The 23704-nt window shown below is 41.8% G+C and overlaps 2 protein-coding genes across 20 annotated transcripts in view; both read left to right on the forward strand.

Moving 5' to 3' along the window:
* Window positions 1–12832, forward strand: part of LOC125760876 (uncharacterized protein CG43867) — a 192115-nt gene extending 179283 nt beyond the window's left edge. For 5 of the 12 annotated variants that reach the window (XM_049421426.1, XM_049421431.1, XM_049421433.1 and 2 more), the window contains 13 exons: window positions 1800–2975; window positions 3052–3304; window positions 3880–4469; window positions 4543–4686; window positions 4755–4899; window positions 4982–5094; window positions 5165–5374; window positions 7213–7308; window positions 8109–8221; window positions 8302–8680; window positions 8753–8927; window positions 8993–9632; window positions 9798–12832. In XM_049421426.1, the coding sequence (XP_049277383.1) occupies window positions 1800–2975; window positions 3052–3304; window positions 3880–4469; window positions 4543–4686; window positions 4755–4899; window positions 4982–5094; window positions 5165–5374; window positions 7213–7308; window positions 8109–8221; window positions 8302–8680; window positions 8753–8927; window positions 8993–9632; window positions 9798–9987 (4224 nt within the window). In that variant the 3' untranslated portion in view covers window positions 9988–12832. The remainder of the gene's footprint in view (window positions 1–1799; window positions 2976–3051; window positions 3305–3879; window positions 4470–4542; window positions 4687–4754; window positions 4900–4981; window positions 5095–5164; window positions 5375–7212; window positions 7309–8108; window positions 8222–8301; window positions 8681–8752; window positions 8928–8992; window positions 9633–9797) is intronic. The other 7 variants (XM_049421428.1, XM_049421427.1, XM_049421435.1 and 4 more) reach the window with 7 other exon arrangements.
* A 2130-nt stretch (window positions 12833–14962) lies between these two features.
* LOC125760880 (1-phosphatidylinositol 4,5-bisphosphate phosphodiesterase) overlaps window positions 14963–23704 on the forward strand; it is a 47461-nt gene continuing 38719 nt past the window's right edge. For 4 of the 8 annotated variants that reach the window (XR_007418060.1, XR_007418059.1, XM_049421449.1 and 1 more), the window contains exons 1-2: window positions 15284–16121; window positions 17131–17715. The gene's annotated coding sequence lies outside the window, so the exon portion shown is untranslated. Of the gene's footprint in view, window positions 15226–15283; window positions 16122–17130; window positions 17716–23704 lie in introns of those variants that run through there. The other 4 variants (XR_007418064.1, XR_007418067.1, XR_007418063.1 and 1 more) reach the window with 4 other exon arrangements.

Here is a 23704-nt window from a genome sequence, read left to right on the forward strand (position 1 = left end):
AACAAAAATGTCATTGTCATCGTACATCTTCAACACGTTCCCGGTAGAAAATGGAGCCAAAAAAAATTAAAAGAGTTGACCACAAAACAGTACCAAAACGCACGCCCGAAGAAGCAACAAAAATAACTAGAACAAAATGGCAAATTGTAACACTAATGGATATTTCCTGTTACAGTCGGTTGTACGGTTTTTATTTTTTGTGATGGAAAAACATTTCCACGTGTGATGCTTTGTGTTGGAATTTGTAGAACTCAGTTAAACATTTCCTTTTTCCGTTTTTCTTTAATTAATAGGGATGTATTTTAATGAATTTTTACAATTCAATTTAAAAAATCTTAATGAGACGACTATATTGATGTAAGAAGTGTGAATTATAGTACAACGGAAGTTAATAAAGTGCGTTGTTAAAAACTAACGGACATCTTTCAAGCCAAATGACTGCTTCCATGAAATGTCTCTGTAGCTACCATGGATTCCCTAAGGACATTTTCCCATTGGATTTCTTGTGTCTAGTATTAAACGATAGTCATGGTTCACTTACAAACACATTGTAGTGTACGCATTAGTCTATGTTCATTTCTTCCATAGTCATTTTCTATGTCGATGTCGTTGTCCCTTGACTGTCTCATTCTACATTCCCAACCAGCAGTCGTCTCGAAATTTGGTCCCAAAGGAAAAATATATCAATTTACTGTACAGTTTAACGCTTTTTGAGTTCCCTACGGGTAGAAAAAAAAGCTTATTTGTCAACATGTCTGTCTATGATATATGAACAACGAGGTTCTTTTGTTTCTTCCACCGTTGACAGTTGTTTCATATGCTAGTACTAGTGAATAGTAAACTGTCAAAAGTAGATGCGTTTATACCCGTGTGTGTGTTTTGATTGACAGGTGGTTTAAGTATTCTATTAACTGTGTTTTGGTTTTGGACAATAAATAATGGAACACTATTTATTTTTATCAGAATTAATACATGATTTAAAAGTTCAACAACTGAAATTCGTATGATAATCCCTTGCAAATTATACACGTCCACGATTTATCATTTTGTCAAATGTACTATGAACCTGTCTCTTCGCACCGACCGCAAATAGTTGGCACGTGACGCGACACGTGACTGTTTCGGAAGATAACATAAAATGTGCACAAAGTGTAAATGTTTTCTACGTTTCTCCGTTCACCGAACTAATTGACGGCGTGTACATTTCCCAAGTTGGACAAGATTCGCACTACAACACTGTTGTGTTTGATTGTGAATTTTTGCAATCTCTGGTCCGCCCTTTCAGTGAATTCAAAACAAGATACCCTGGAGCATTATGGGCCAGGACTTCGTTCGTGATTCGTTCAAGGAGATTACATCTTCTTTATCCTAGCCAGTCGTCCTATCCTATCTTGAGGATATTTATTTTTTAGACAGCTTCATGTCCACAGCAAGACAATGACCATTTTGTCCGTCTATATTGCTTGCCACGAGTCGGCGAATGTAAGCAGTGCAAAATTCAATTAACTATGATGAAAAGTAATTTTCCCCTTACCCGGTCAAACACAAACGGCAGGACGAGAAAGAAGCAATGCCTCGGAGAAGTTTTATTAACAACGATGCAATGGTTTTAGTCTACAATTTTTGTAATATTTAAAGCTGCGACAAAGGGAAGCAGTTTAAAGGGAAAATGAAGACTCCTCATTTCAACTAACCCACGAGAGTTAAAATCCGCCCTGGGACAATATAGCGTTATGAAACTTGCCTCAACACGGTGCTAGTTTGTAACTAATTCTATCTTCTTTTCCTTCTCGCTTTAGGTGCGGGCCATGGAGCAACGACTGTGTGACTGGCCCAAGTCACAGAACTTAACCGGGCCATCACCATCACCGAGCAGCAATCCGGCCGTAGCGGCCGGTGCGCAGCAATCGATCGCGGCAGCAGGAACGGGACCGACAGGACACGGTACCGACCCACCGAAAGGTACCGATCCGGTGAAGATCAGTCAGCTCGAGTCGGCCATCGAGGAGCAGAAGCAGCTGCGCCTACAGGACGCCCGGCAAGTCGGTGCCAAGGCGGCCAAAATCAAGGAGTGGGTTACGAACAAGCTGCGCGAGCTCGAGGAGCAAAACCAGCTGCTGCGCGAACAAAACATCAAGTGCAACCAGCAGCTGGAGCTGCTGCGTAATCACATTGCCACGCAGAGTACCCGCCATAGCAGCGTCGCCTCAACGCAACCCGTCCGGACTAGCTTGAGCCTGGACGTGCAGGACGTCAAGCGACGGAGCGGCCGAAGGCGTAGCGAATCGCTTGACCCACCCGAACACCGGTCACTGCACGCCGGTAGCTCCGGTTCCGGCTCGCACCATCATCCCCATCACCACCACCATCACCACCATCACCATCGGCGCAATCTGTCGATGGAACCGCAGGAACTTGCCCGTGATTTGGCGGCAGCCGTCGATGGTTTGAATCTGCTGCCGCTAAGCCAGCAGCAACCACACCAGACGGCGGCACAACCACAAACTTCCGCTGCGATGGCGCATCACCATCAGCATCACCCACCACACCATCAACATCCGGCACCACCGCCACCGGGTGTCGGTGTTAGCCCTGGTTCGGACATAGACGCCGTACATGACTATGCCGAAATCTACACACCTTCGCGCGAGAAAGCACCGGCCTGGCTGAAGGGTCTTCCCAGTGGTGGATCGAGTACCACAACCTCCGATTCGGTGGCAGATCTCGGCACGCCACGACCACCTACACCACCGCTGCACCGATTCCCGAGCTGGGAAGCTAAAATTTATCAGGTCGCTAATGATGGACTGGCCGGGGCGGGTGGTAGCAATGGTGTGGGAGAGGAAAACGAATCCCAAGACCAGGAGTCCGGTTCTGGCATGACGTCCAGTGTGGGTGGGGTAAATTCACGCTCCCAAACTGTGTCCGGAGGTTACTGTGATATCAGCGTACCGGTGTACGCCACCGTCAAAGGGGTAAAGCGAATACGAGCAAGCTAAAATTCCAGACTTTGAGACTTACTTCCATACACCATGTTTTTTTTCTTTGTAGCGTGCATCACAAATCCGTTCAATGCCATTTACCGGCGATTCCAGCGATGACAGCAGCGACGGTGAGGATGGACACGGTGCGATGCTAACCTGTGCAACCTCGACGCACAACTCGCACAATTCTACCAGCACGGACAACACGGAGACGAGCACGTCCGGCAGTGCCTCTAGTCCCTCGAAGAGTCTCAAAACCTCCTCTAGTCTCAGTCCGGCCAAACGTTCCGGCTCGGAAAGTCCAAAGAACAAAGGCCGTGGTAAGGATCATTTTCTCTTTTAGCGATTTTCTTTATCTACGGTTTGATTTTGCGATTCTGTTTTTATGCTTTCGACTGCGCCTGAGTAGTTTGGTTTTGTATTATATTTTATTAGTTTGATGATTCTGTTTGTTTATTTTAGATCGCGAAATTAAACTCTACAACTTTTACACCATAAATAGTTTTATAACATCTCATAAACTAGTTTATAAATTCAGATAGTCGAATAATGAAAAATTAATTAAAATGCTTGTTATAGTAAAAATTCTTGAAATCGCTTATCGTGTAGATAAATTTGTATTCAATTATGATTTATATTAAATTGATACTTGTTTAATTTATAAAACAATGGTTGAAACTTATAATGCTTTAAAACTCACACTAATGCTTACATAAATATTGATGTTGTTTTTTTACTTTATTTTTTATCTTTTATTTTCTGTTTCTTGGCTTTCTTTTTGTTTGTTTGTGTTTCAAACAACCTTACTAATGACACAACAAAACGCACGGGGAATACACGCGACAACCATACTGGCGACCGGGGTACTGGGTTGCTTTGTCCTAACATTTGACAGCAATTTCCGAACTGTCCTTTGAATCAGGCCTCTCGGACGACTATGCCATCCCACCGGATGCAGTTTCAACGGTCGATACGACCTGCATGGATGCATCGATGCCATCGCTGCTGATGCGCACGTCGTACGCCGACTCACCCAACAAGAAGATGGAAACACTCGAAAAGGTGGGACATCTGGCGAAGCTGGGCGGTAAGCTAAAGACGTGGCGCAAACGTTGGTTTGTCCTGAAGAACGGTACACTAACGTACTGGAAGAGTCAGCACGACGTCAACCGGAAACCGCAGGGTCAGATTGCACTGGACGAAGCGTGCCGTATTAATCGAGCCGACGGTGCGTCCACGTTTGAGATCGATACTGGTAAGAAGGTGTACTATCTGACGGCCGATTCGAACGCTACCATGGACGATTGGATACGGGTGCTGCAGAATGTACAGCGAAGGAATGCAACTAAGCTGCTGCTAAGCCGTGACGATCAGAAACCAACGGTACAGGGCTGGGTAACGAAGGTGAAGAATGGACACGCCAAGAAGTGTTGGTGTGTACTGCTAGGGAAGATGTTCCTTTACTTTAAAGCACCAGGCGAAACGGTAAGTAATGGGAAACTGGGATGAATTGGAGTACGCAAATCAATATCCGTGTGCTTTTCCTTTTTTGTTTTAGAATCCACTTGGTCAAATTAATATGCGTGATGCACGCGTCGAGGAAGTAGAGCACGTGTCCGATTCCGACTCGGAGGAACGAGAAGATCCCGCACAAAGCCAAGCGCGACTCACCGTTGCAATTTATCCTCAGCAGCAAGGAGTGGTACGATCGTGATCTTCGATTTGCCGCTAGCTAACCCATATTGAACTCATTCTGCTTTTTTCCAACAGGGTCCTACGTACTTGATACTGCCCGGTAAACAGGAACGCGATAATTGGTTGTATCACTTGACGGTCGTATCCGGTGGTGGACCTAATGCCGGTACACAATATGAACAGTTGATCCAGAAACTAATGGAAACCGATGGCGATCCAAGTAAGTTTAAACACGCTTTTATGTTTAAACAAGGTACAAAGCATCTTAAACTGTGTTTTTTATATCTTTACCACCATTGCAGACTGTGTTCTCTGGAGACATCCGATACTGTTACACACGAAGGACAACATCACTTCGCCCCTAACCTCACTCCATTCCGAAACGCTTCAAGCGGAAGCGATCAAACTGTTCAAGGTAGGGAAAGATCATATTCGCATACATCTCGAAACTAACGTACTGATCGTACTAAACATCTTCCTTCCAGAGCTGCCAACTGTTCCTTTCCGTAGCGGTCAATCAACCCGGTATTGACTACCATGTGGTGCTCGCCCAGAACGCCCTCCAGCAGTGTCTGGACATGCCCGAGCTTCAGTCGGAGTTAATATGCGCACTGATCAAGCAAACGTCGCGCCATACCGGACAGAAGCTGGGTGTTGGTGTCCAGGTAAACAAGAAACTGGCCAAACCCGCTCGTGTAAGTTTGTCCCGAGGGCGCTTCTATGTGCTTTTTATACTCTTCTCTTTCTATCACACTTTGTTAAACTTTTATTTAACAATTTATTACAGTTATTTATGTTAGATCTCACACTTAGCTCCTGTACGATGGATCGGATCTATTTTCAAAACTATCATTACTTTAATATTCCTTTGTTTTTTCCTCCTCGTGGTCGATCCATCATTTTCCCATTCACACCCTATTCCTGTTTGTTTTTACACTAATTGGATGTTTCACTAAAATTGTTTATCGTTCGTTCGTTCGCTAGTGTATGGAAACAGATTTGCACGATATTTTTTGCCATTCGGTAAATGCAATTGCAACCCTAGCCAACAGCACTTACGATGGATCACAACATGCCACAAGTAGACGAATTTTAATGTGATCGATCGTAAACAAAAAAAACGAATGCATTTGATAGTTTATTTACTTCATTCAAAATTTAAACCCTTTTTCCAAAACTATCCCAAATATCCCCACAATTGTAACACATACTTCGAGATATCTTTTTTCCAGTTTAGTTAATTCAACTGTACAACAAACCCTAACTTTACGTTAGCTTTAGTTACCCTTCAGCTATAGTTACGTTGGTAGTTATCATTTAGCAAATCCGCAGCTAACGAACCTCTAGCATTTCACCCTCTAACCGAATGGCCAACAATCGTTACACGAGTGTAGGTTACCGAGTGTCGTCCAAAAATAATCATGTATCATTCATATAATTATCATCACCGTGACACTATTATATGCACCCTTTCATCACATTTTCCTCACATAATCCTGCATGTGTAGTAAATTTATTAAAACATATTTGTAATAGAACCACTTGGAATATTTTCCTTATTATTTCTATTTAGTAGCTGTGGTAATATAGTCATTTGTAACACATTAATATATGTGTGTTTATTTTTATATTTTTTTATATTTAAATTATTTTTTTATCTTTTTTATATTTATATTTTAAAACCATTAATCTCGTATTAATATTATTTTCCAATTACTATTTAGGTTATTTAGTTACGGTGTTAAAATTTAAATTAAGACACGCTTTCATTCTTACAATATTAAAAATTCCACTTGCATTTTTTTTAGCTTGTTATCATGCTTCAGTTTCATTGTTTTTAACTAAATGAAATTTTTAAAAACTAATACGAAAATCGAAATAATCAAAAAATTGGATTCCATCTGTCTAATTGTTTTTAATGGCATTAGGCCTTGCGAATCGTACCTTAGATGTAATCGTATTCTTCTTACTGCATCAAGTCATTCCTCCACTGCTCGTATTCATGTTCAACCTAGAAAAGACTAGAATATAAATTAGTTGTGCAACATTATAGCTGGAACTTGAAAGCTTCCAAAACAAAATGGTCCATATTGCTCACCATTAACAATTGCGTGATTGTTGTGCTATTTTTATGTTGTTCAAAAAAGCACTACAGTCCGGTTATCAATTCTTCATATTCCTCATCGTGATCTAATTTTTGCGCCACAAAAGCTCACAAATGCACTTTCAACTCATCATTATAGCAAACGAATAGTTCCCGTTTTCAACCACACTCCATTAACCAATGTTTTTCTTTCTCTCTTTTTTCCATCTTTTTTGTTCCATTTTTTGTGTCCTCAAACTATATCCGTGCCTATACCCGCGTTCTGTCCATCTACTATTTTCATTTCGAATTTTCCCGTTTAAATTCCAACGGTTTTCATCATTTTGATTTTGTCCTTGTTGCCTTTTTGTCCAACGTTGTTTCTTTCCACCTCTTTTGTTCTGTGCAATTATCTCTTCCCATTTTTTCCGAATATCTCTCTTTCTGTAGCAACTACTGCTTTGCGCAACCCAGAGTTTGTTCACTTGCGATACGCAGCAGGGCAGCGTTGCCCAAGCGAATGGGAGCTCACCCACTTCCATTCAGGTAGGAACTGGTTGATTTTGAGATTTTTTTTTTGGTTTCTTTTCGGTTTCCACTCGGTTTTTCTGGTTTTTGCTATATAGCTCCGTTTGTTGTTTTCGGGTTTTTTCTTTTCTAGTTTTATGAGTTTTGTTTTCCCTTTTGTTTCTCTAATTTTGTTCATGTTTTGTTTGCTTTTTATAGTTTTTTCCTACTTTGCGAGAGGAATATGTTTCGATTGCATTTTACACTGACATCATCGGCAACACGAAACGCTAAATTGTGTGCACCCTTTTCCCCTAACTATCGTTTTTCGTTTCGGCCGTTAGGATATACTTTGGAATAAGAAGTTGTTTTATTTATTTATTTTTGAACCAAAATCAAATACTTTCAGCATATCACAACTCCAAGCAATTTTTTCGCAGGCAAAAACAAACTATTGCTTACTCGATAACTCCACCTCGCTTCCATTGCAACCGCTTTACAATTTAACCCAGGCTTTACATTAAACTTGCGAATAATGATATACTAACATCTAACCTGTTTGTGTTCCGTAACTTACGCTCTATCGTTGAAAGATACGATAGGGCATTAATTCCGTGCCTTGACGCTTATGAATTAACTCCCTTTCTTACACTTCACAGCAAGTTGTCTACTAAAAATAATGCGAACGGTTATCTTTAAGCTTTTATGGGTTGTTTTACTTTCACTTAAGTACTCTTTTACGTAGTGTTACAGTTGTATCGAGATTAGCTAGTAGAGCAGCTGCTAAAATCGACTTTGATACATACAATTCTGTTTTGCTTCATGCTTTACAAATGCAGGCCCCAACCGTTCCTCCGATCGATTGCAAATCGAATCCACCGACCTACACCTTCATACAGGGCTGGCAACTGTTAGCTCTTGCAGTGTCACTGTTTGTTCCTAAAAACAGTCGGTAAGTAGAATTAGAAAAAAAAATTACTAACATACAAAAAAGAACCATTTAATCACACTGCAATGCTTCTTTCCTTTTAGCTTACTCTGGTACTTGAAGCTACACCTTTCGCGCAATGCCGACTCTAAAACGGAATGCGGCAAGTATGCGGCCTATTGCGAACGAGCACTGGAGCGCACGATGCAAAATGGTGGTCGGGAAACGAAACCATCCCGGATGGAGGTGCTCTCGATATTGCTGAAAAACCCTTACCATCATTCGCTGCCACATGCCATTCCGGTGCATATGATGAATGCAACGTACCAGGTGGTATCGTTCGATGGTTCGACCACGATCGAGGAGTTTCACTGTACGCTGGCACAGGAAATCGGTTGTCGGGATTCCACCAACGGGTTCACACTGTTCAGTGACGATCCGATCGAAAAAGATCTGGAACACTATCTGGATCCGCAAGCTAAGGTTGGTATAGTAGCGAGAGGACTACGGTCAAATAACCAATCATAACTCAACTCGTTTACTCTTTGGTTTTAGCTCTGTGACGTTATCTCGAAATGGGAAACTGCCCTGCGAGAGAAAGGTTCCGGCAAGTTTGAAAACTCGCGCGTCATACAGTTGACTTACAAGAATCGGCTTTACTGGAAGCATGCGGCTAAGCTGGAGACGGAGAAGGAACGACTGCTGCTCTGCTACCAAGTGAACCTTCAAGGTAAATGATTAACAAACTCCAAGAATTTGAACGCTCCTATAAATGTCCAATTTTCCTTCTTTCAGTGGTACAAGGACGCTTTCCTCTGTCGCGCGATCTAGCGCTGGAACTCGCCTCGCTGATGGCCCAAATCGATATGGGAGACTACTCATCGGACAAATCGAAAACCAACTCACTGCAAGCGCTCGATAAATTCTATCCCTATCGCTACCGGGATGCGCTCAATCAAGAAGGTCTAAAGGAGCTGCAGGACCTACTATCGGCCAAGTGGGCCCTACTGCGCGGTCGCTCCATACTCGATTGCGTGCGTATCTACTTGACGTGCGCTCGCAAATGGCCCTTCTTTGGTGCGGCCCTATTCCAAGCGAAACCACGCCACTCGGATCAAGCAATGGCTTGGCTGGCCGTATCGGAGGATGCACTCAGCGTGCTGGAGCTGTCGTCGATGGCCACCATCGCACGGTATCCGTACAGTTCCGTAATGACGTTCGGCGGTTGTCAGGACGATTTCATGCTAGTGGTCAGTGCGGAAGATACACTGCAATCGGTCAGCAACGAACAGAAGCTACTGTTTGCGATGAGCAAACCGAAGATACTGGAAATAACGCTCCTGATTGCGGACTACATGAATGCCTTGGGTCATACATTACCCGGCACGCCCCAAATGAATACACTCACCCGCAATGGAAGCCATCGAAGCATACGGTAAGGACGGGGTACCGCTTTCCCGATAAACATTTTGTTCATGTGACCATCTCTTACCTCACCGTAAATGATATCATAATTCGATTCGACACTTTCTTTGCGCTTTGCGTTGTAACCTTTTTCATTTTACCATTTTCTTTGTTTGTTTTTTTCTCCATTTCGCAGATCCCGCGCACTGCCCGGTTCGTTGACGGGAACACCCGCGCACAACACGCTAAACTCCCATGCTACCCACGCCAACAACACGCTAACTTCCCACTCGCACACCCTCAACTCTCACGTCAGCCATACGCTCAGCTCCCACGGTCAACCGGACATCCTGAAAAGCACACCAGATCACCAGCGTCTCAAGTGAGCTGGATCTCCCGGTCGTCCCTGGCCGAAGTAAAAACTTTCCCATACAGCCCACGAAATATCACAGGATTCGATCGGTTTATGATTTGCAGCGCACTTGCTTCGTTGTTGGTTTCCTTTACCGTTCAGTTGCAGTAGGAAAATTAGCCAGAAAGCGTGTGCAGTTAGTTCCGAGGGCCTTCTTTTTAATTCGTCTGCACACTCTTACTGTTAACGACACATCATCATGAACGAGGATATCATCCGATCGAGCTTAACGAGAGCGGCTTTCGCAGCTTACATTGCAACATCATTAGCTAGCTCGCTGTATTTGTGTGAATCATTTCATCGATTGCTTTTAAACTTCGCATTCGCAAAACATCAATTGCACAGCGAAACTTATCATCTTCAACATCATCATCATCATCATCATTATCATTATCAATTTATTAAATAGCATTTTATGTGTAAAGCGAGTGACATTGTGCTACCTTTTAATCTGTACCTTTGTGTTTTACCGTTTAGGGTCCTTTTGTAACTTTAACATCGATCCATCAGTTCATCCGTAAAGGGAATTTTTGAAAGGACAAAAAGTTAAATAATTTAATTCATCATTTAAGACAGCCCGCGTGTGGAACCCCTTTTTTAATATGTTAGATAGATAAACGTCATGTTTCACTAAGTCACACCTAACCAACTAAACATTCCTTTAGTGAAAGCGAAAGCATCAGACAGCTAAGTTTGCATGCGTAAGGTTTAATAGTGAATCACGTGCGTGAAACGTCGAATGCGTTTGTTTCAAACTTTGCCAAAGGAGAACCGGTGCAGTAATTTTTACCGATCAGTTTTTATTGGTAATACGTACACACAGTTCGTCGCATTTAATTGTACCATATTGGATGATTTTGGTTGGAGCGCAACCAACTGAATAAGGTTTTTTTTTATTTTATTTACGTTAGCCAGATAACACAAGGGCCTTCCCAGCTTCTAGAAACCAAAATCCGTGTAGCGACTACGCTTTAGTTTTTAAATCAGGTGCTCGATCGATTTTATGTCTGGACAAAGCATGGCATTATTTTTTGTAAAAAGGGACAATTTGCTTACGGCGATGATATTTGTAGCTACTTGTGTACTAGATAATTCAGGTTTTAATAATTTGATTTTAATTTACATCCCATTGCTATATGCTTTTTGATGGAAATCCTAACAATAGACAACTCCCGAAGAAAAGCGGTTCTTTCCTCCTACAAATAGTACACGATCTGTACTATGTAGTAGATGATGAGCACCCTCCAAAGGCGACATAAAATCACAAATCACATGAAATGGTAAACAAAACGAAAAAACAATACAGAAAATCATTGTGATCGAAATGAATCTAATATTAACTAATGGTAATGAGTAATCTAAGGGGCAACTTCGGAGATGATGTGTAATGTAAGAAGTTGCGGAAAAAACCAGAAATCATACTATATAGAAACCCGCCAGAAGTAAAGGGAATACGAATGGTTAGATATTAGAAGTTTTAGTTTGTTTGTATACGCGGGCAAAGTTAGCGAAACCGAACGACGAGTGTTAAACCCATCCGACCACCAACTCCCATTCACACCTGTTAATCCTTGAAAGTGGCACTCAAAACGCCACACAAAACGCAACACTCACTCATATTACCCTGTATGTAGTCCTCTCAAAACATATAGAACTTGTGAAACAAAATACAACAGCAGCGGCATTTGATCGTCACTTTTGTGAATGATCATACTTTTAGGAAGACAGCTTGTGGTCTAAAAGAAAAACAGCAGTACTACTCAGTCCGCGTAGAGAGGCCAGGCGTAGTAGCAAACAACCAACCAGTTGTGTATAGTAGTGATAGGAATAGTGTAGGTTCGGATTGCTGTATGGTGCTCTAGCCTCCCGAAGGATCGTCACGATTCTTTCCGGTACCGATATTCGTACAGCGAAATAAATACATACAATCCACCAGGGACGAAATGTGGTACGAAGGGAACGAAGAAACAGCAGCAGACGGATATTGCACAAACGAAACCGAGTTTAGAGTGAAGTAGAGAAACAAACAAAAAACACATTTTTGCCGATCCATGTTTTTGCGTGGGATTTTTGTCCGTGTAGAGAGCCATGTACCGTTTTTGGAGCTTTTATCCTTCTATTAGGTTCTTTGTATCGTTTGTATCCTCAAGCAACTCAGGAGCAAGTAGATCATAGCCGCGCGCGATCAAGTGTGTGCGTGTGTGTAGTATTCGCGTGTATTTTGTGCGTGTGTGTGTAGTGTAAGCCGTTAGCCGTAAAAAGTTGATAGCGAATAGCATTTTAGACCGGACCCAATAGCCCGGTCCGGTATCCATAAGCAAACCCGAGCGAGCAAGTAATAGCCAAAGCGTGCAAAACCGTATCCGTGTTGCTGCTTTTCTTCGTTTCTTTCCACGTTCCTGTCCGTCTTTCTTTGAATCGACAACAAACAAACGCACAGAAGAAAAACCCGGCACATGGTTGAGCCCGGTTCCTCAATCGTATGTAATGTCAAGGGAATTATGTGAAGAAGATGTTCATCAACTTCCAACATGCAACTCGGATTGTTCCCTCTGTTGAGGGAAACGTATGACTGTTTCATCTGCATAAGGCCTATAGTTTTGAAACGCATAACCAAAATCATGAAAGAATCTATAACAAATTTAAAAGAAGAAGGCAGAATGCCAGGCATTTGGTCAGCAGTGAATATCAGGTTCGGAGGGGTGAAATTATAAACGAAATTTCAAACCAAGAAATTTGACGATGCAAATGAATTCTCGTGTGAAACGGAAAGAAAAGAAAACGGAATGAAAATATTAATCAAAAAATTAAAAATCCAATGGTAATTTGTTTTTGTGATATGATTTATTTTTTTTTTTTAATTTGTTTTTATCATTTTCTTTCAGACGTTGTGAAAGTTATTTACGATCAAACTGAAAACATATCCGAATGCAGACACATTTAATGTATGGTAAGTAGTTTTTTCTATTTCTATTCGTCTTGTTATTGGAGTGGTGTTTTCTCTTCATTTTAATATTATTTGGAGGCAAAACTAATCATTCTTCATTTTGAAAAGTTCCAGCGCTGGACACATTTTAGACGACGATACTAAATTGCTATCATTAAAACTCCTCTTAGTGCAGTGGGAGGCAATCTCGTCTAGAAAGAATATTTTGCTGTTGCTCGTCAATTTTGCATAAATTATGTTCTCGAATTTGTTATCGAAACTTTAGGAACTTGTGATTTATTATTATTGTTAAATAACTAATATTTTCAATACTTGTTACTATAGTATGAATAGTATCAAGGGACACATGCAGGGGCGGATATATTTTCTACAATAGATGATATATTTGAAGAAAATTGAATGCAATCCACGAAAACCTTGAATTCAATCCCGATTTCGATTCTCTTAACAAAACTCCTTCCAGTTGTCGGTTTAGAATTTGATGCAAAATTATACCAAAAATCCTGAGCAAAACTGTAAATATCTCCGTTGAAAATTATTTGAAAACCCGCGAAAACATTAGGGATTTTAATTGAAGAATCTAACGTTATCAAGACAATACTCGTGAATATTCAATCGTGACATACAGGCGAATAATTCTCCTTAAAGTCGATATATACCTAATAATCCAAAATATCGGTGTTACCTAGCAAGTGTTTAAAGTAGTTTGGAACATTCCGGAGAACTCGGAGTAGTCCGGGTCACTGGAGTATCGATACTGACTATTGGATTTATTTGATTTTCACGTTTTGCGCCCCATTGACTCGAGAGTGAATATCGGATTGGACTCCGACACCGGATAAGACTACGAATTGGTTTAAGTCGAAGTGAATTCATGAATGTATTCGGCAATTCCCACACTAAATTAAAGCCAAGGAAAGCCTCAAAATGCCATCATAGACTTCTTGAGGTTGTAGTTAAAAGCAAACGTAGGATGAGAAAGATTTATAGAACGTAGATATTGCAGTTAGTAGTAAGAATAGGAACAAAATTTAAGATAATTGGGCTTAAGTGTGTTTCGAATCTTTTTTTCAATTAAAAATTAATTGTGGTTAGAAATCTTCGCCCGTTTGCTGTTACTGGCATTGACCTATCCTTATGGAAATTTTTCATTTGCCAATGACATACTAATGCAAATGGACTTACCTGTCTCCAGTATGCTCGAACTGTTGATCGGTTGAGTAGGTTAAAGACATCGCAGTTCGTGATTCGCAAAGTCTACAGCATGTGTGATACGTCAGTAAAATGACACCGAACCATCCTTCGATAAATCCTTTTAAAACGTGCACAAGAGCCGTTTGAAGGATACTCAGGTTATTTGTTCAGTGTTACTATTTTTCAACCAGGCCGATTCAAATCTCACCTCAAACAACTGAAAAAGTCACATAAATTCGGCGTGACTGTTTGTTGGGTATTCTGCTCTAGCGCGATTCGTTGTGGATGCGTGAGCGGCTGTTATCTCGACGCAGCTCGTTGCCGTTCGTTGGCTCTGTTGGTAGTGGTAAATGCGACAGAAGTGAGAAAAAAATGAAGAATGTGCGTGACCGTGAGAAAGAGACAGCGAGCTTTTGTGATTCACACGACCGTAATGTACGCGTAAAATCGTGAATTGACACCAGGTGGCGAGTAGGCAAAAAAATAGTACACGACCACCACAAATCTGCCAAGGTCTTTCGCGGTTAAAGATAATCGCTGAGCACGAGAGAATTGAGGAGAGCGAACAATTACAATACATACCTACAGCGCTGGTGTGCGTAAGAGAGTATATTGCATCCGAAAAGCGTCCGGTAGCACACCGGAACGACCTTGCTCCTCTTAAACGCTAAGTCCCAGGTCGTTGCTTCTCCAGCAGCAAAACCCAGGCTCGGGGGTCAGCCTCATAGTTAGGTTAGGTCACGCCGTGTGCTCGCAGTTCCGGAACCACATCCGATTCGGAAAGCCGTGCAATTGCATGCCAGTGTTGTTTGCGATCCAAGCAACAATCGCATCGTAGTTTATCGCGGTTGCTGCGGCTGTGTGCAGTGCTATTTTTCGGCCTCTTTTATTGCTGAAGTGATTGAGCGTGCATTTTTTTTCGAATGGGTTCGTTCGATTGTTCCCATCAGTCAACGCGCGTGTGTTCGATACCTGGGGCTAGTTTGGTGGCGATACGCATTTCTACACACACGGATACCAGCATCAGATCGTATCACTTTTCATTGTGTTCATCATCAGTGTAGTGGCACGGTAATAGTGACGAATTTCTTCCAACCGAGCACGAAGAGTGCTCACACCGTAGGAAATGTGGTTCCCTTGCACTGCGCTTTGCCTTACACCAAAAGCGGGAAAAAAGGCCAAAAGGCTGTAAAAACGCGCCGGTGGGAGATAAGCGCAAATGCTCTCTCACTGATGTGCGTGTTGCTGCTAGTATTATTCACGTGTAGTATTTTGTTCCGCGAGCGCGAAACGGTGTGTTCTTCTTCCCCTTAAAAATGCACGCGCGATCGTCAGTGTGTGAGTGTATTTTCTTCGTGTTGCCGAAATGTCAGTTGGCAAGGGTGTGCGCCGTCGTGCGTTTGTGATTACAGGGTTGTTCGTCGAATGTTGTTTTAATCGTTTGACACTGAATTAAGTGAAAATTACAATCATGCCTCAGTAATTTATTCCTTTCATGATTAGTACATGGCTGATAGATTGAATAAATCGAAAATTATGTCATTTGAGAGATACTCTGTATAACTTGCCATTGTTCGACTGATTTCGGTACACACCGATAACACTCGTCAACCCTGCAATTGCAGTACTAGATGCGTATCCCCCCACTTTTCCGTGCAATTGCGCGGAAAAGGGGATATTGCTGTCAAAAACCGGACTGCTCACATTCACACATGAACCATCGGTGCACGTGAGAAAAAGAGAGATAAAACGCTTGAAAGAAAGAGAAAAGCGACCGACGGACCAGAGCCAGCAGCAGCAGCCGCAGCAGCAGCAGCATCAGTATCTATTGTTTCTTGCCACCAACGGCTGCGGGTGCACAACGAAAGCCGTGCATTATTGTGCTCCGGCAGCCAAGAACTTTTGTGTGGTGTCCGTGTAACAGTGGCTGTGGGCGAACAAATCGGTACGGTGCAGAGGTGCGTGTGGTAAAATTTTCGGTACCAAAAGGCAAAGACACCAGCGAGCTTTCTTCCAAGAAGCGCCCACCTACGGAAAAACAAAAAGGGCGTGCGCGCGGGCTAACGACACCAAACTATTGTCGTTTTTTCTTTCTTTTTGGTTCACCTTTGAACTGGCCCCGAAAAACCCACTGTTGTGCATTGTGTGACATTTTCCTGTGCGTTGGGTGTGCGTAAAAGTTTTTTTTCCCTCTGGTTTTGTTGCTTCCATTACAAGTTTTGAAACATTCTAAACACGAACGCAATGAGGGAAAATCTACACCGCAAGCTATCAAAACGTTCGTTGTCCTAAGAAGAAGCAGGCGGTGAGTTTTCCCTGTTCGCACATGAATCCCCGTCTATTCGCTGGTGGAAATTTGTGTTTGTGCGTGTATTTTCCCTCGGTATGACAAGGGGGGGGGGTGAATATGATAGCGGAAGGCAAAACGTTTTTCTTAAGAAAACGCGCTCAAACACACGTAAACACAGGCGCACAGCGTAAAGCAACGGTGCGGTCATTTCCTTCGCTTCAGTTCGCTTTTGACAGATCGTTTGGACCGATCATCGGCTCCCCAATGGGAAACACGCGGGGAAAAGCGTGGAAAACGTTGGCACTGTGTGTGCGGTTGTGTTGTTTTTGAAGTGTTTCCGTCTGTATGTGTGTGAGTTTTTTTTTGCCTTCAACTGTGGTAGTTTTCCGGGTAAACTCTCCTTGTCCCATACGCGCTCTGCCTGCACATTCCATTCGGATGTTGTTTTTCCATTTGCTTTCGCTGTGACTAAGATAAAGTAAAAGGGAAAAAACAACATTCTCGCAGACACTGGGAAACGCACTGTGGCTCTTATATGTTTTTTTGGTTATGGGGCAATTTGGGCATTGCAAGGGAAGGGAGGTGGAGGGGAACATTTCCCAATCGTGCGTACTATGTGTGTCTGTTTCGTGTGTGCATTAAATGGTCGTAATTAATTTCGCACAAATCGTGTGGTGTCTATCAAGCAGCAGTAATAGCAGCAGGAGCATTAACAACATCAATGCCACCTTCGATCGGGAAGGAAGATTGAGGTGTGCGCAAAAGAAAATAAATCGTTAGTGTGTGCGTGAGTGAGTGTGTGTGTGTGCGTATGCGTTTGTTCGGGAAACGATATGGTGGTACCGCATCCGTAATCGAAAATTGCACCGAGCATCATTTCCCACCATCATCATCATCATCAACGCCATCATTATCATACCTGGGTCGGTATCATCTGCACCTCGTTCGGAGTCACCCGCACCAGTCATCGGTGCACGTGCTGCTATAGCTGTGCCAATGTGTGCGGAAATCACTGATTTGTTGTGTGTGGAAAACATCACTCGCTAACGTCGTTCCCAACCGTGAGGGAGCAGAGATCAGTGTTCTACCACCGGTGGGGGGCGGTGTTTGTTATCGAGTTTATCAGGTGGTAGAAGTGAAGGTGTGGTGCAAGTGTGAAGCCAGCCGGTGGTAAAGCAGCATTTTCCTGCAAGGATTTAGCTTGATGCTGCTTCAAACCGACAATCCGCAGCGGCACCATCGATATCACACATCGTAACCGCCGGTTCAAGGTGAGTGTGGAATGAAAGTGTTTTTTTTTTTGTTTTGGACATCGAAACGCACTTGCGTTAAAAGGTGCGTTGGGTTCTGTGGGTTCAAAATAGGAACCTCACATTAAGCTCCGAACCGTGATTTACGAGTCTTCTGACGGCACCTGTAAGGTGTGATAACTCGACCTTATATTCTAAACAATGTTTAGTGTTTTTTTCCTCTTTCTCTCTCTCTCTCTTTCTCTCTGTGTGCAAATGAAGTTAAGCATATTAACCGGATATTTTCAATTTCTGCACCTGTTCTGGTTTGCGAATCGAGCACAAAGTATCTTCATCATCTGAAGCTAGTGCTACTAAAGCACACAACAACCAAACCAAAAAAAAACTGTTTCAATAACCCCCCATCCTACGGAAACGTACTCCAATGCTTGCTCCGTGTGTATCATAAAGCAAACAACACCTACAATATCTCACCGTACGGAAAATCTTAGACGATGAAGCACTAAACGATGAAGAACAGAAACAACAAGAAAAAAAAGTGTTATTTGCTAACGGCGGCATCCCAAACACAACCCGGAGATCCGCTTAATTCTGTCGCTGCGAAAAAGATGGGCAGATGTTTACCGACCGCGGCATGATAACAGAATGTCCTATTTTTACGGTACGGTTTTAGGTAAAAGTTAGGAAGCCTGGCCCAACTTCAATAAAAGCCGGCCCAAAATTTGAACGAGGCAGGAGGGGGGGGGGGGGGGGGGGGGGGGGTGGGAGCAAAAACACGGTCCACTACACCAACAACGAGCAGCATTGTCTAGCATTGGGCACTGGATGGGTTTTTGAGAACTGCCAAAAAGTTTCAAAGCTTTTTTGTTTTTGGTTTTGTTTGGTCATTTTTTTATATTTTTTTGGCTCAATTTTCATTGCTGATAATTGAAGTTTTATTTACTTTACTTACTTTATATATATATATTATTTATTATTATTTATATTTATATTATTTATTTATTAGTTTTATTTATTGAATAATTTGTTTACAGTTCATATTGAATTGTGTTTTCTGCTCGTGTGTACTTTGGCTATAAACGTATCTCAATAAAATCTATACACATTATGCCTTATCACTCTGAAACCATTAAACTTTGCTTTTAATCACCAAAGTGAACATTTTGTCAGAAATTTCTGTAACGATTGTGTAAATTCGATAACTATCAACATGTGTAAAACAAGCATATTTGTGCGATATCTTTCAATCTTACTACACACAATACCTCATATCTCTATGACCGTGCCATCGTCCATGACTTGGCGTCCCGTGCCCGGCAATAGAACCCCCTGCTCAACTATTTCTAATGCAATCTAATCTCGCCCGGCAGATGATATAAGGGCCGCAAACTGGTTGGCCCCAAATCTGCTTCCCAATCCGGAATTATGCTCGATTTAAGCGCCAACACTCGGCATGTCGATTCCTCCGTTCGGCACGGGAGAAAAATAGCCGAGAAGTTTTGAGATAATGCTGAAGATAGTGGAACGTTTGCTGGAGCACACCGTATGCTACGAAAAGCGCACGCCTGCCCGGCGTACTCGGCATGTCAAATTAAGTAATTCGATCCAATTACACTCTTTCCTGTCAGCGGGACGGTGTTGTCCATCGTTCCCTATTTCAGCATTTAATGGTCTGTTCAAGGTGCGAAAAGACTACGGTGTGCCGTAAGCATAGGACGACCATTGATAAGAGCATGACACGATGTCTTCGGAAGGTTTCTTTGAAGCAAAGGTGATGTAGAAATTAGTCACTCTTGGATACCAACATACCGATGATTCCATTGCCTTGGAGTGGCAAATATTAGGAGAATAGAAAAAAACAGGAGGTATTTCGACAATGAAGCAATTTCCTCTTATAAACGTATACATTAAAAAAATGACAAATTTGTCTGAGTTTTCATACGACTACCTTGCCACCTGCGGCCTGGGGTTGTATGTGGTAAACGACACCGGTTAAACACGACAGGATCCTGTGTGAAATCCCATCACGACCATCCTCCCGTAGTCTGGTAAGCCTGTAATGGCCTTCATGACCTTAGAGGTCGCGAAAGACCCTGCCACCTGTTAGTTGGCCAACCTATCAGTGGTCAGTGTATAATAGTTGTCTATAAACTGTGAAAATTTGATAGCTCTATCATTTTATTATGCGCCCACTGTGGCCGGAAGAGTGAAGGAATGTTGGTTTGAAATTTGTTCAAATCTCCGAAACAACTGGGAGCTTGAAGAATCCATCGTTTGGAGGCCTGGTTCCGACCATCCCGATCGTGTTAAGCAACCGGAGGTATCAACAGAAGTTCAAAGAGGACAACTGATAGCAATATGGGCAGCTCTTTAGCAAGGTGGCCTTGCGTTAGGTCGAAAGGATTATTATAATCTATCTCAAAATAAAAAAAAAATCAGCCAAAATAGATATCCACAAACGGAAGGGTCAATCCAAGCCAGTCGTGTTGGAAAATCAGGTGAAGCGGTTCAGGTGGTGTTCAAGGGTTTTTACCTTCTTAACTTGCTCGAGCTCAATCCGATCGACATCTTTCTGTGCCATTTTAAAGAGTAATTTATGCAAATAATGTCGTGCGCGCTCACCAGATTACATTAAGAATTGTGGTTGAGATTGTAAAACAAAATGTATTTGAAGAAGCTTAAAACAATATTCTAAGAGAAATTATTTTAAAAACAATACATAAATATCGCCACCCTTAGCGGCTTCTATAAATTCTTCTTGTACTGCAATCTCATCTGCTAGATTGCTCCCATCGGTATTGCTTTTGCACTGTTGCACGCTTACAGGAGGGAAATTGCTTTTGCTCGCGTGACCTCGCAACTTAAGGGCACCGGCTGTAAACAAATCTGCGAACTGCGGACCCCTGCTTTCCAGTCCAGTCCCATCGAACGAAAGTGTTGCGATTTTTATGCGATAATTAAAACGTGTCGACAGCGTGTACTATTTGCTCTTGTTATTGGCGGCAAGCGGACTTGTTGTAAAGTCACGAACCCTTCGTTTGTGGGAGGCGTGAAGCGGAAGCGGGTCAAACCGGTCAGTTCAATTGATACGGACGCTCGGTTGTCGGACCACCCCACGACTATACCACTTGGACAGCATGATTCGTTTGATGTTGCCTTCAAACAATGTAACGGTTTTTATGATTGTGAAAATGTCTTCAAACTTAAAGTTCCTGCTACAAATAAAATAACTGCAATTGCTAAAAATACAATACGCTAAATCGTTGTCGTGTGTCTTTTTTTTTGTTTAATCTCCTTTGGCATAACATCTTATTCGGTATCACGACTACGTTGGGGCTGGGTTTGTGCTAATCTTACTGATTGATGCTAATTGCACTGTCGACGTCAATGGAGTTGTTTAATTTTTGGTGAGAATCGGTCCAGTGTCGATACGGCTGTTGAACAAATGCTCTCAAAATAAATCTTTTTGGTAACATCAAGAGAATTAGAGCCAAAGGTGTCATTCGTTCATTAGCATGTGAAATTATTTTCAAGGTTTCTGCTATAAAATTAATATTTTAGTAAAACTGATTGTTAGCATTAATTATATTTTCTATCGGAGCAAAGAATCATTTGGGTTTTTATTAGCGAATTCAACCGAACTAAAAACAAGCGTTACTGACCGTTACCGTTGGAAAACAATAAACCTTTATAATTAGAACGATATCCAATAAACCAATAATTAGAACGACTGCGAAGGCAGTAGCTGACGATATTATAAATCAGTGTACATGTACTCAAATGTTGAAGAAATTAGATATTATGCATTGATATAATAAAAAAAATGCATAATTTTTTTTTAACTATTCTGAACATATCGCCACTAATGATTCGTTCCCATGATTATATAAACAACTCTTCAATTAAACTTAGAAAATGGTTTTGTTTTTTTTCGTAATTATCGTGAACTAAGAGTTGCGAATGATATCAAGACTCGCATAACATGAAATTCTTGGTTCTTCTTCGTCCGCAATCTTAAAGCTCCTAGAATCGTTCTTTAAAAGTGTCCCTAATTAGTTTGCTTCCAAATGATTAACTTGTGTTTATTCTTTTTCTCTCAAAACAGAAGTCCTTCATCTGTTGTATTCAACAACCAATTCGTACCAAGATCCGTACCGAGTATTGGGCAGGACATTGGTTTGAATGGTGCTCTTAATTTTGCATCTTTGTTGCAACAAGAAAAGGGAATACCCTCACTGAACTGCAGAAAAATATATTTATTCTGCTTCAAATCACTGACTGCTTCCAAAAGCTATCTTTCCTCTTTGCGTCTTCGTACAAAAAATCAGTCCTCTAGAACGAACCGCATAGAACTCGATTTAATTCTGAACGAAAAAAAACAGCAGATCTGTCAGTAATTGGTCACTTCTGGTGGTAAAATTTAAATACGTCTCCAGATTACTTCCCTTAGAGCACTCGGGGCAAGCAAGAGACGGACGAAAATTTATGTTTCAATCCAGCATGAATGAAAATGCTGCAACCCATTTAAGAGCGTATCCTCTCCATGGAGTGGACTATGGACGAATGCTTCAAACTACATGCCGTTCCTTTTGGTTAGTGTCTGATCCTTTTTTTTTATAAACTGCTGCTCCTGTTATGAATCATACTATCCCTGCTCATGTGGGTGTACATGGGTGATGCGACATGCCGACACGGTAGAGCGATGGTCCTAACTAACTCAACCACTAGTTCATTTCCGGTGCTGAGTATGTTGGCTTTATTCACTATGTTCTGCTTTTCCAAGCACTTGGGACAAGCTCGAACGTTGCCTGCCCCGGTACCAAAGCCAACCGAACATACGCCTATTACCGTTGGTCGTCCCTTTCTGGATGGATGGAAAGGTGTTGGATTTAACGAATTCACAGCACAGCTTTGCTATTTCCAGCGGTTAGGCCCGTACCGTCTTGTAATGTCCGGATTTTTTTTTAATTTTTTTATCCCTAACTGTCAGGTTGGTGACTAGCTCAACAACGGACGTAATCTCGTTCTCGTTGGTCTTTTCATACAGGGAACAATTTTCCCACTCGGGATCCTTTTTAAATCTTTTCTTCAGTTGGAAGTATTTTAAAAGGAAAATAGTTTGTTAGATTTACCTACGAAAGATTTATTGTTTTATCAATAAAATGAGGTTTTTTATCATACAGAGGAAATGTTTAGAAACGAGACTGTGATAAGCATTTTTTTTACATGCTCATTAACGATACCTTCTGTAATGCGATCGCATCGCATCCTAAAGCAAAATTTATTACTCTCTTTCTTTCAACTTTAAGATTCCTTTCCAACCATGCTGCCGCCAGATGGTCATTTTTGGAAGCAAGAATGTCTGGTAACGTTGTTACTGTAACGCCACAACGGTTCATCTTGAAAAGTGTGATTGGCCGCATGCCAAAGGCGCCAACAAACAGTCCCAATGAAAACAGCCAGAGCAGGAAACGTATCGAGTCGATTTTCTCCGCACAATAATGCAAGGTACCGGAAAAAGCAACGAACGAACCATCGTATAATTAATAGAGAATACCAACAAAACCGACCGCTTACGTTGTTTTTTAAATTGAGCGTGTTTTATTGCTTAAATTTATTGTGCCGGCCTGGCGAAATTCTACTTCATGTGGCACTGTTTGTTCAGTTTATCTGTGAGATGAATGAAAGTGTTTGACAACTCTGTTACAAAGTTAGTATTTATTTCACAATTTTCTAATAATTACATTACACTTACAAAGACACTGCTATACGAATAAGAAACTTGCCTGTGGTTCAACAAAACTTATTTGTCTTTAATGCTAAATGCTTTCTAAAATATGTTTTAGTAGAAGATTAGAAATCTTCTACTTTCTTCGTGTTCGGGGCACCCTAAGCTTGCATGTTGTTAGATTCCTTTTTATTACCTAAACCATTATTGTAAGTAGCGATTAAATGTTTGGAAAAAAGGCCATAAGGTGTAGGCTGTAGGACAAAAAACAACCAATCGAAT

Source organism: Anopheles funestus, chromosome 2RL, assembly GCF_943734845.2.
Source record: "Anopheles funestus chromosome 2RL, idAnoFuneDA-416_04, whole genome shotgun sequence".
Classification (NCBI taxonomy): domain Eukaryota; kingdom Metazoa; phylum Arthropoda; class Insecta; order Diptera; family Culicidae; genus Anopheles; species Anopheles funestus.